Source organism: Cyanistes caeruleus, chromosome 20, assembly GCF_971803275.1.
Source record: "Cyanistes caeruleus chromosome 20, bCyaCae1.hap1.1, whole genome shotgun sequence".
NCBI classification, from domain to species: domain Eukaryota; kingdom Metazoa; phylum Chordata; class Aves; order Passeriformes; family Paridae; genus Cyanistes; species Cyanistes caeruleus.
This window is the reverse complement of record NC_141720.1, coordinates 8,775,436-8,787,809: the sequence shown is the minus strand read 5'-3', so window position 1 is coordinate 8,787,809 and position 12,374 is coordinate 8,775,436. Positions and strand designations below refer to the sequence as shown.

Below are 12,374 nucleotides of genomic sequence, written 5' to 3'. Positions count from 1 at the left end.
GGTGAATGTTAAGTTGTGGCTTCTTAATTTCAGGGATTTAAATTGTCTTGTCTCCAGGAACTGTTCTGCAGCCTTTTCCTTTGTGTTTGTGTAGGAAAAAAGAGATCTGTGTAGTAAACCAGGAAAAACAAACTTCAAAAAGCCTTGGGGAAAAAAAAAAATCAAAATATTACTTCAACAGTACCTGTATTTATTTTTATATAAATGAAATATATTCGAGCTGCTTCTTGTGTTTACCACTGTCTTAACAAATTCATATTAGCTCCTTGTGATATGTGTAAAAAACTAAATTTTGAGGGTTTGTGGCAGCCCTTGTGAGGTACAAATCCAGATGACTGGGAGGAGGATGGAGCCGAGGGGGTGTAACCCCAGTGCTGTGACCATCATTTATTCACCCTGCTGAGCACCCTGCTTAGGCAGGTCGAAAAAAATGGAGAAAGAAGAATGTTGCTTCTTTAGGAGTCAAATTTTCATGGAGATCTTTTGATTATGGAGTTGTACCTTTATGTTAAAGTGACAGAGGAGCATTTGAAATGCAAAAGATAGGAAAGTCCTGGGAGTGAAGTGTTAAGCTGAGAAGTTCCCAGAGGGGTGTGTGACAAATTCTGATGCACAAGTCGTCAAGCTTGGGGATTAATCCTACTGATTGTGGTCCCTTGTGAATCAAGCTTTGCCTTTTCTTTTTTCTACCCTTTTTTTGTTTTTCATGCTGCCCTCCCTTTCTGTCATTGCTGGCCAAGGGAGTCCTGCTGCTCACACCCTGCTCCATCCTGGTGGAGGGAGGAAAGGTGCCAAGGTGCTTGTTTTAATCACTGTAAAATAGTCATAATTTGGATAAAATAGCTAAGTTCAGCTCTTTCTGTGTTTTGCTGATCTCCTTTTTATTCCTTAGAGATCCACAGATCCATAACAAAATACCCTGTTAATGGCACATTTCTAATTCGGGTGTAAAGTAGGAGAAAATAGATGCTGAAAAAAATATGCTAAAAGGGAAATTAAAAACATGAGCACAGAATCTTGCTTAAAGACCATGCAATCCTCACAGGCAGATTCCACCGAGGGCTGTAACAGGAATGCAAATGTGGTCCTTAAGCTTTCTTAAAAACAACATCCAAACCATAATCAATGTGCTGGCTTTTGTTCTAGGCACTAGGTGTTGCAGATGTGATCACCCAGCCTCGCCTGTGACAGATACTGCCCAGTCTGTGTGGCTCTGTGGTTTTAGCTGGAATTGCCTTAACTAAAAAAAAAAAAAATAGTTTATCTGAGCTTGTAATAATTGCATGAAAAGGAAACTTTTGTCTGTTTCTGTCATGGTGAAGGTATAAGAAAACTTAGAGATGCTGTGCATCATCGTGTCTGGCTGGTAGCTGGGTCCTCCTGGCTCACCTGAGTGCTAGAAATAACCAGCCTGAGTCTGTCTGAGCCTTTGGCAGCGCTCACTCAGCTGAGCATCAAGGGTAGAAGCACAAAGAAAGGCAGATGTTAACTTGGCTTCACAGGTTTCCAACATACCCTTGGTTTGTCAGATTGTCTCCTTCTGCTCTCTGGGATTTCCTGGTCTCTTAGGAAAGCACCCAGGAGAAATCACTCCAAGGATCTTAGCCCTGCCAGATTGATTCCAAAATGTCTTGGTTTGTGCAGAGATCTGAGCCCTTGCAAATTAAATACGTGTTCATAAGCCCTGCTTAACCTGCAAGTAGTTTAACCAGATGTAAAAACTGAACAAGAAATGCAAATTTCAACTTTGTGTATGAAAAGGAAAAATAATGTAATGACTCAACATGAAGTAAATCCCTAGGACTGCCATCCAGCCCAGAGTGATGTACAGCTGGTCCTTGCCTAGGTAAGGGGAAATGAAAGAATTGATCCAGGATAGGAAGAAGAACCACAGCCCAGGGATGAGAATGGCTTCCAGGACTGGCTATGGGAGAAGAGGCAGGGAAATATTAGAATGTAAAGAGTTAAGCTATGGTAAAACATACTTTTGCTACACTAAAGAAGACTGGTTGATAATTACTGTAGTTTTAGGGCTATTTGAATCAGTGCAGCTGCAACCTCTTCAGTAGTAACCCCTGAAACAAGACAAACTGGGTTTATTGTACTGAACAAGTCTTAAAGCTCCTCCCTGATTGTTAGTAATTGGCAGCAATGGACTTAACAGCCTCTTGACTACCCTTTTTACACTCTACCTGACTGTGCAGCTAACAATTTAAATCACAGATGCCGATCCTTCTTTGTGGCAGCTGCTTGTTAACTACACGTTCCTCTTTTTCTGCCACTGGCTGCCTCCATAACCCTGCAACACCAGGGTTAGATTGGAGAATCACATTTCATCAATATTTAAAATGGAATTAAACCTTGAGGTTTGATTAATGCTACCAGATAGTGAGTTGTAATTACTATTTTGCAAATTGCAATTGTTTGAATATGTTAATATGATTGTCTAAGCACATCTTCACCTTCAGAAGTAATTTTCCTTTTAAAAAAGATTTGAAAAAAATACAAACTCTTTAATCAGTGCTAAATTATCACCCTGTGCACAATTAGGTAGAATGTGGTTCTTCGTGTGGTGTGCTGAATTTTGTGTCAGCATATTTATCTTTAAAAGTTTATCCATTTTTAAAAATTTTCCTCAGTAGAATAAACAGTTACAGAACAGACTTTGCTGAAAGAGGACTAACCATGCTGGTGTTTGAAGGTAAAGGAAAAAAAGCTTTGTCTGAGCATTTCACTGCAATCTGGTGTATCCCTGTGCAGTTAGTAAAATGTTACCCAGTTATTTCTTCCAAAGTCAGTGAAATATTATCATTATTATCGTGACATATTATTGGAACCTTGAAACTGAAACAGCAAAAGATCATAATAGATGAGCTCTTGAATTATTTCCTTGTGTCTCAATCAAAAATGAGATCAGTTTCTAGCACCCACTAAATATATCTTGAGTAGTGTGGGTGAGATCCTCAGCCAGCCCACACTGGGACAGCTCTCTGTTATTTTTGGGATTAATTCAGGCTGTTTTCATTAAGCAGGCAGAGGCACACGGAGCCAACCCTGGCAGCCACCTGCAGGACTGGTCCCCAGAAGCAGCATTGCCCACAATAGGAGATTAAGCAGGGGTACAAATCCTCCTGACCTCCTGTTGGACATGTCCACACAGCCAGGTCAGTCTGCAGAGTCTCTTTAGGTAAATTAGACCCAGCTGAAGCTGGTGGCTCTAATGTGTTCCTATATGTAGCCCAAAATTGGTTCTTTTTGCTAAATATTGCCCGGCAAGTTTCTGCCTTTGTTTTGGGGGGTTTTAGGGGAAGTCCCAAATGTCAGCAAAGTCCAAGCAGGTGTCACAACCACTGTTAAGTGTATTCCACAGTGAGCTCAAACTGCAGCCCACTTAAATCAGTGATTTCTGCTCTCTGCAAAATGAAACCACTTGCCTCAATGTTCAGGCTAAAAGTAGTGGCAGAAGAGATTTCCCCAAATACCACACTCCAGATTTATCTCTCAACTGGGATTAGAAACAGCTGAAAATTCAGGGTGGCCTTGCTTCAGGGTGCTTCCAAGGGATGACATGAAAACACACTGTAATTTAGGTGCGTTTAATCTTGCTATATTAAATGCATATTGCAAAGTTTAGAATTATTTGCTTCTAACTATCGTGTTTCTGTGTTGCTTATGGAAACCTCAGCTGTGAGCGACTTCTGAGGACTCTGCATGCTTAGGTGCCTGCCATGGCACACAGCTGAGACTGACAGCACTGGCAGTATTGCCATGGAGGCTTCTCTTAACTATTGCTTTCCCAGGAAACCACCTGGAAGTTTGCTGAAATTAGAATAGCAAGTGTGAAGATGACATTGTTCACCTTGAAAAGCTTGTGTGACTGTGTTAGGTCTCTGTAGCTGTATGTGCTCCTGATGTCTCAGTGGCTGTGGCTGTGCTGGAGGCCCTGTGCACCCCAAAAATCAGATCCCAGGGGCAATCCGGGACCTGATGTGAGCGGTGTCATCCCCTTGTGTGCTCTGTTGGATCCCAGGAGAGCTGGTGTCCCTGGGATGTGGCACCACCAGGGCAGGGAGCACTCGGAGCCCTGGCACAGCCGAGGCCCAGCCCTGCCCAGAGCTTTCCATGCCCATGGTTTGGAAGGGTGTGTTCCCAGCAGACCATCCTCCAGCAGCAGCTGAGCTTCCTCTCCGTTTGCACAGGGCCAAGCACACGCAGCCCATTGTAAACAACAATATCACTGAATTCTTTCACATCCCTGGCTCCTCCCAGCACCCGCAGCGCCGTTTATCATGTTCTTCCACTGCACAATCACAATGACATGTGATAGCATCTCAGCCATGGGTTCTGCCTGGCACACCCCTTCCACTTCCACTGCCCCCTCCGGGTCCCTACCACCCCTTTCCTTACTGCACCTGACCCCACCAACATCAAGGCTGGCAAGAAAATGGAAAATATGTTTTCAATTAACCTTTGCTTCCACCCACAAATTCTCACCCTTCCATTCTCTTTTAATTACTGTCATTCCAAAATGGCCCCCAAATGAACTTTCCATCTCTGGTGAAAGCTGTTTTCACATGAGCTGTATATTGAATGTAAGTGCCTATAAGGCTTGTGTGTAACCTATTTAATGGATTCACAATGGGATGGTTAGCACCCAAACAAAGGTGTTATTCTTGGCATGCCCCTCTTTGGAACTGAAACTTCCACAGTTTTCAAAAAGATAAGGCCAGGAAACCAGAAGGAACAATATATCTGCAAAAGCTATAGCTACTGAAATTACTGTAGTAACTTACATCATGATGCAAATGTTAATATTGTCACTGCTGGCTATAGTCTGGAATATAATTGATGTTGGTTCATAATCTATTTTGCTTTGAGGATGATTCAGATTAAAACATGGAAGCCAAATTTAATCTAAAAATGTTCTTGGTTGCTCTGATGAGGAGTCTCCAAGTGTCTGTGTCTGTCACCTGAGCAGACTTTGACACTGTGAAAGACATATGTATGAATTTTGCAATCGCATCCAAAATGTGCTTGATCTTCACACATTTCTATAGAAAAAATACAAAAAGAGCATATGATGGGTAGGAAAATTGGTCCAACATTTTAAAAAGTGTTTAAGGTACAGTAAGGAAAAAAACCCCACCAAATGGGTAAGAAAACCTTCCCAAATTCTCGTAGGAGTCTGGGATCTTAATTTTAAATGAAGTGGACTCAATTTCTCTCTGCCATCTTCACTGCTCAGCCATTTGCCTTGCCCACTCAGCAGTCCCACTGTGATACTTGCCAGGGTTCTGCCTCTTCTGCTGAGATTTGGCTCCTCAATTAATTTATTTGTTAAGCATTGGGGATTATTTAGATCCAGTGCTCTGACACTGGGACAAAAGCTATCTAACTAAAAAATAGGAAGAGGTTGAGAAGTGAAACTTTAGAGATCCAGATCAAAGAGTTATAATTTCTGAGCTGCTGCTGGATGTAATATTTTTCAAACCTTTTGACTACCACAGAGTCTGGAAAGGAAGTACAGGAAACTGGAATTGTATGAATGTAGCTAAAAACCTATGTCCTGGAACTAGAAGTAAGGGAAAAAAAGTATGTGGGAGATGGAGGAGACAAGACCAGAAGGAGAATTTGTAGGTAGCTCTGTAGAGCCTTGTGGGCAAAGAGAAGAAGCTGAATGCCATGGCAGAGAGAGGAAAATATTTTTTGCAGTGGTATTTTGGAGGACTATGAATCAAAGAGGCCAGAAAGAGGAATTAGCAGTAAAAAAGACAAGTGCTCCAGCTGTTGCAAGAAAAGCAAGGGCTACTCGCATTCATTACTTGTGTAAATGGAGAGCAGTATTGGCTCTCTGCTTTACAACCCTGCTTTCAGAAATAAGTTTGTCAGCCAAAGTAAAGAGAAAAAGATCAATGGATTGCAATAAACGGCATTTAACATAAAAATGAGTAAAATTTACAATCCAGTTAACTTGTTAAATGTTACAAAATCAGCAAACAATAGACACAATTTGTTTTGTTCAGAGCCCAGAGGTAGAGACCAAATCTTCTAAACTAATTTCTGCAAAAGCTGGGGTTTTTTTCCAAACAGGTCTGGATCCTATTCGTTGTAGAATATACTGATTACCAACTATTTTTAAGAGCTTTACACAAACATTATTTCTTTTGTTGTGTGAAATGCAGAATCAGCCATCTGGCAAATGCCCCAGAGCTAAAATCTTTTACATGACATATAATTCAAAATGATTAAATATACAACAGAAAATAGCTATAGCATTGCACTTAAAATAGCATGAACTTTTACTGCCGATCAAAACTGATTTCTTTAGCCTAACAAGTATCCAAAGAACAATTATTTGAAGAGCTTTTAAGAGTTTCAATATGTAGGAACTAAACCTCATCTAAATTCAGTATCTTAAGTCAAATAAAAAAGAAACAAATGTACAAAAGATTAAATGGTCCTGCCTTATAAGTAGACATTTAAATCTATGGGAAGCTAAATTCATTTGAACAAAAATACTATATTCCCTCTGTATGTGTATTGCTGGGGCTTTCCTCTCCTTGCTTGGGGCATCTGCCAAAACAACTCTTACATTCTTAGGCAATGACTAGGGGACTAGCCTGGAATCAGGCTGTTCATCCACTCCCTCCATCATCAGAACGGGCAATTTCAAAGAAGAACAGGGAATAAAGCTCTGTGCAAGATCCCTCAGTGCAGTCAATCTTTTTTCCTGCACCACAGTCAACTCGAAGTTAAATTTGCTGTCTTTTTTCCAGAAATACTCCAGGCCTGAAAAATTGCCAGGTCCTCATCCCACACCCAGTTCTCCAGTAGTTTCTGAGAAAGAGCACGCAAACATCTGCATGTATTTGGGGTACATGAGGGTAGGTATAGAAATATTACCCTGAGCGATTATTGAGTGGTTATGGCTGTTTCTCAACTGCATTTTTCAGACGAGTCAAAGTCTACATTTCCCAAAAAGCACTTGGTGCAAGTCAGGTTTGAGTTGTGAGGGAAAAAAAAAAAAGTCCAAATGTAGGAGATTTTTCTCACGGATTTGTGTACTTGGAAAAACCTGAAATGGTTGAACACATCATTGCCGACTGTCCAAAATATTTGTGCCTCTTAGTTCTTTCAGACCAAGAACGAGAAACTCCATGCCAAGGTAACAACGTGAGGAAACTGTAAGTTTGTGATTATTAAGCTCAGAATTAAAATGGCTTTGCCCCCTCGCCTGGGGAGTCGGGCCAGCCTCATGACCAAGGAACCTCAGACGTTCTAACCCCAGACTTCTCTAAACTATACAAAAATAATGTTCTTGAATCTTGACCTTTTCAGCCCATAATGATTCCTGAAGCAGCAGGATTTTTCCTGCTGCTTTTCACAAGACTTTCAGGCTTGTAGAAATGCTGATTGCAGGCTGGCTTGGGACTGCAGCAACACCAAACCCCCTCTTAATAATACGCTTGTCCTGGTCTTCTGGGCCTAATCCTGCTCTTAATTCACTTCCCTGACTGAGCCCTCAGTGAAAAGGCAGATTTTGTGTCTTTCTGCTTTTGATTTATAGGAAGAGGTACAAATATATTTCAGGTAATATTGACTGCACTACATGAAGCTCCCCTATGCACCTACTAATTAAACCTGAATTCTCATATCAGAACAAGGAAAAGCATTTTTTATATTATTTAACTCATCCTTGTGAAAACCACAGGAGTAACAAGGCAATTTTCATCAGAAATATCTTTGCTTTTCATCAAGACAGGTGACCCAGGCAATCTCCTGACATCTTTTCCATCTCAGTATAAAAATTTCCTGGTTTTGATGGTACTTTCTCTTTGAAAGTTATGGGCTTTTCTGATACAGGACCTAAAACCTGACTGTCACAGCTCTTCTTGTACCTCCCTGCTTTGCATTAAAAATAACATCTTGTAATTTTTACTTTTCACTGAAAAACTGGGAAATCTTCCGATCTTTCTATTGACCAAACTCTGTTACAAAGGTGCCAGGAGTCCTATTTCTGGGAAAAAAAAAGAAAAGAGGAATACTCCTGGTGAAACAGGAGCCTCGTCCCGGTATTTATTAAAAATAAACAACATATCTTCTTACAAATGAGCCTTCCCATTCTTATTTATGTGCTCAATTTTGCGTACTTCACAACACTGGAAAAAAAGAAAAGCTTGAAGAACACATGGAGAATCAAGAGAAATTTGAGCATCCCCAAGGAAACAGAGGTTTAGGGACGGAGCAATAACTGCAAGGCTGTAATGAGAATTTGGAAAACTTTGCTAGATAAAAACATGTAACAAAGCTGTTGCTGTCATTTCATTCCCTGGGCCTGATTATGTTTGCACGATGGGCCTTTGCACTGCTCTAGCAGCGAGAGCTCTCTGAGTAAATGAGTATCAGACCTCCGAGCTAGCGAAGCTCAGGGCTTGCCAGACTCCTCAGCAGTCTCTGCGGTGCTCGACCTCCTCTCATCTCCACAGAGAAGTGCTGGAAGCAAACTCAGGAGTTTCAAATGGCAGCTGCTCTCCCCTGCTCTGGAATTGTACCTGGGTGCTGCCAGGCTGGAGCCAAGGCCATGCCACGGCTCAGGGATTCCTCGCTCTCTTCCACAAACAGCCGAGAAACAATTAGGAATTGCTTCATAATAGGGCTGAGGTGAAAGGTGAGGACTGGAGTATTCTGAAGCCTGCTGCCAGGGCTGAGGAAGATAGTGTCATTTTGGTAAACCTGTCAAGCTGTTGTAAGAACTTCCTGAATGCTTCCTACCATCTGCTTTTGATGCTTTCAAGACTTGGCTGGAAGCCTGGAGGTTTTCCTGCTCTTTCCTGCCCAACCTATAATGGAGTAATTCTGGATCTGTTCCCTGTCATCTCAGCCTCTTCCTCAGTTTCTTCTGCTTACAGCTGGGGTTTTTTTTTTTAACTTTTTTTTTTTTTCTCTTTACTTCAGTGGCCTTGTGCCCTGAATCATCTCTCCTGGGGCGGCAAGAGTTCCTCTGATGTTGAACAAGTGCCGGGTTTTTCAATTGTGTTCATGTTCTTGAGAGGAAGGGTCTGGCCTACATGACACATTCCTTCTTCACACTCACATCAACAACTTTAACTTTGTGTCCAGGCCTGGCTGGAAGGGCCACACAAAGCCCATCTCCACAGCTCTGTCAGGCTGCACGCTGTGCTGGGCTGCTGGGCCAATATTGATTGATATAATTTGTAGGGTTTGAGATAAATGTCATAAAGGACAATGAGTTCAAAGAACAGATTAAAAAACAATAAATTGAATTCCAAGGCGTTCCCTCCTGTACTAATCTGTGTAGGTTCCTGTGTTTTTGGAAAGCATGTTGCTTATCTTCCTCATCAGTAGGCCCACTGCATTCCAGTATTTTGGATCAATGCCACTTGTAATAATCTAGATCAGTTTTTATTCAACGTTTATAAAACAGGCCATGTATCACAGGGTATATTTTATAGCAGATGGTATCTCCAATTCATTTAACCCCCCCCACTTCCCTCCTCCAATATCACAGTGCACACTCACAAAAGCTCTTGAAAGTAGAGCAGAGCAGAATTTTTTTACAACAAATAGTAAATTTGCTGAAAAACGGAGTTTCCAAGCAACAAAATTGTTAAACTGTACCATACTGAAAATGAAATGTTCTGTTTTCTAGAAAAAAAAAAGAGGTTTTGCAATTTGGACATTTGAGGGGGAAAAAGAAACCCAAAAAACAGGGTAGGTGGTTTCTTTCAATTATCAGTTTCATTTTAAAACCCTCTGCACTAAAAAGGTGATAAACACAACTTTAAGCAGCCAGAACACAAAGTAGGTTTTTTTTTTCAGGTCAGATTACATTTTTTTAGTTACCCCAGTGTCAACTGTTTGGGAATCTTCTATGCCTTTTAATTTGAAAAGTTTCTCTTTTGGCTTGGTGAGAACTAATTTTCCCCAGGGCTTATTAATTTGAGGATTTAGCCATGTAGAGCCAGGCTCTACTCCAAACACAGCTCTCCAAGGTGAAGATTTCCTGTTCAGGAAGGTAAGACCCAGAATCATTATAAGAAACTGGACTATTCCAACATGTAGAGATAAGCACATGCTTAAGCACTTTGCTGGTTCTCAACACGGAGCTTTTCAGCTTTCAGGATCAGTGATGTGCCCCTCACAACCACTCCCTTGCTTGAGATCATGACAGAAGAGACTGAAGATTTTTCTGAGCTTAACATACCAAAAGGTAATAAAATATATTTATCCATATGTGCTTGGGAATACTTCATTGTAATTTTGCAAAATATGATTTGTACAGCTCTGGGGATACATAAATCACTGATAAAATAAATAAGTTAAAGATATTTTAGCTCAGTGATAATAGAACCAAGTCATGGAGTTTATATTTTGGCTTTAATCAGGCAACCTAGAAGATATGAGAAATAAACTCTTCTTAGTTTACCTTGCAGAAGAAGTTAAATCATACCTGAATTCCTCAGAAACTTGCGTTTGTAGTCAACAACTACTCTGGTTTTGGGGTTATAGAATCCATCCCCACAGTCATAACAACCTTCTGGGATTATTTTGGGAGGATCCAGATTTGTAAGTTGAGGAATGCCTGAAGGGGAAAAACAAGGTTTGATTTTTTTTTTTTAATTTATGCCTTTGATCAAGATAACTTACATACATCTCCATGACCTTTGCTATAAAAACAACCCAGTTACCTCACAGTAAATTCTGTAAAACATTTCATCAATTTTGCAGATAGGGAAAATGAAAATGGAAAAATGCACACACAAGACTGTGTGATAAAATGTGATCACTTTGGTTTCCTCTTTCACAGTCCTGTGATTCAGCCCACCAAGTTAACATTACAGGTCCAACCCTGAAATTCAAAATGGGGCCAGGAGAGATTCGCTGGCTTTCACAGAACTCCATGTCATCACTAAAATATTCTCTGTATTGTGTGTATTATGTTACAGACTTTACTCACTTTTTTTCCTCATAAACCCATCTTTTGCCTACAATAAATAGCAACGTTATAAAAGCCTTTATCAAAAACACAGACTGAACACAAAGGTCTGTTTCGGTATCTACTAAAAAGCTACGTGAGGCAGATGTTTGAAACTTCGTTCGGCATCCTGGATGCAAACTAATTGCTTTTGCTCAACTTGTCTGTATCAAAAGCACCCTGCTGATGTAGTGAAAGGTACAAAAGGGTTAATCAGGATGTCAAAAGCTGTGGATAATAAAGCCCTGTCCTGCAGGTCATCGCTCCGAGAGACCCGCTGTGGATGCAGAGCTGCATCCCAAGCTCTGCTGGTGGAAGGTGGTGTCCACATTCTTCTGGCAGCATTGTAGGGTTGTATGAAATTAGCCAGAGCATTTCTGCTCCATGTTACTCATGTAGATGAATTAATCTTTCTTAAGCAAAGTTGTTAGTTTAATTCCTTCCAGACTCTCAGGATCGCAAACGCAATTTAGTACCTGGTGGTTTAAAACCAGAACAGATTTCTGTATAAAATCTTCTGTCGTAGCCATCGCAGTAACGCCATTTTTCCTCATCATATTCGAGACCATCTGCAAAAGTGTATTTCCCCTGCAAAACACGTTTGAGTGCAGAGTTAATAAACATGATGGATGGACGGAACGCCAAGGCCAGGTTGCACCGGCAGGGCCAGCGCGGCTCCGCTCGGCTTTTGTCGGGAATCCTGCCCGCGGTGCCCGGCCGCCAGCAGCCTCCCCCCACCCCGAGGGCTCAAACACCGGCTCGGCTCGGAAATCCACGTATTTCACCTCCAAACCTCCCTGGCGGCGGGGTCTCTGCCAGCGGAGCCCCCTCGGGGTGAAGAGCCGGCCGTACCTGCGTGGGCACCCCGCGGATCCAGAGCGCCCGCTGCCCGCCGCCCCTGGGCCGCTGCAGCTCGCCCTTCCCGTGGAACATCCCGTCCCACAGCGAGCCCCGGTACTCGGCGCCCGACGGCAGCGTGTAGCGGCCGAATCCTTCCATCCTGGAAGAGATGGAGGGGGTGGATGGTGGCAGCGCCCCCAGTCCCACCAGCCCGCCTTGCCCCCACGGTTCACCCGCAACGCCCGCGACTCCCCTGCCCTCCCTGCACCCCCCTGGCTGCCCCGTCGGGCCTCCCGGTCCCACGTGTCCCCTGCGAACCCCGCTGTGCCCTCCGTGTCCCCGTGCTCTCCTCCGCCCTTTCCCGGACCCTCCGCTTCCACCCGTCCCCAGCACCCCCCGTGCTCCTTCCCGGTGTCCCCGTTGTCCCCCGGCCGCACCTGCCCCGCATGACGCCCCCCAGGTACCGGTCCCCCGCCAGCTCCATGGCGGCTCCGACGGCGCGTCCCGGTCACCGCGGCAACGGCCCCGCCCCGGCCCC

At 42.8% G+C, this 12,374-nt stretch overlaps 1 protein-coding gene across 2 annotated transcripts in view; it reads right to left on the bottom strand.

Annotated features, from left to right (window-relative positions):
• MORN5 (MORN repeat containing 5) overlaps positions 1–12,374 on the bottom strand; it is a 14,502-nt gene extending 2,128 nt beyond the window's left edge. Inside the window, exons 1-4 of one of the 2 annotated variants that reach the window (XM_086858366.1) lie at positions 12,274–12,374; positions 11,849–11,996; positions 11,473–11,584; positions 10,472–10,603 (exon numbers count right to left, since the gene is read on the bottom strand). In XM_086858366.1, coding sequence (XP_086714492.1) covers positions 10,472–10,603; positions 11,473–11,584; positions 11,849–11,996; positions 12,274–12,320 — 439 coding nt within the window. In that variant the 5' untranslated portion in view covers positions 12,321–12,374. The remainder of the gene's footprint in view (positions 1–10,471; positions 10,604–11,472; positions 11,585–11,848; positions 11,997–12,273) is intronic. The other variant, XM_086858368.1, reaches the window with a different exon arrangement.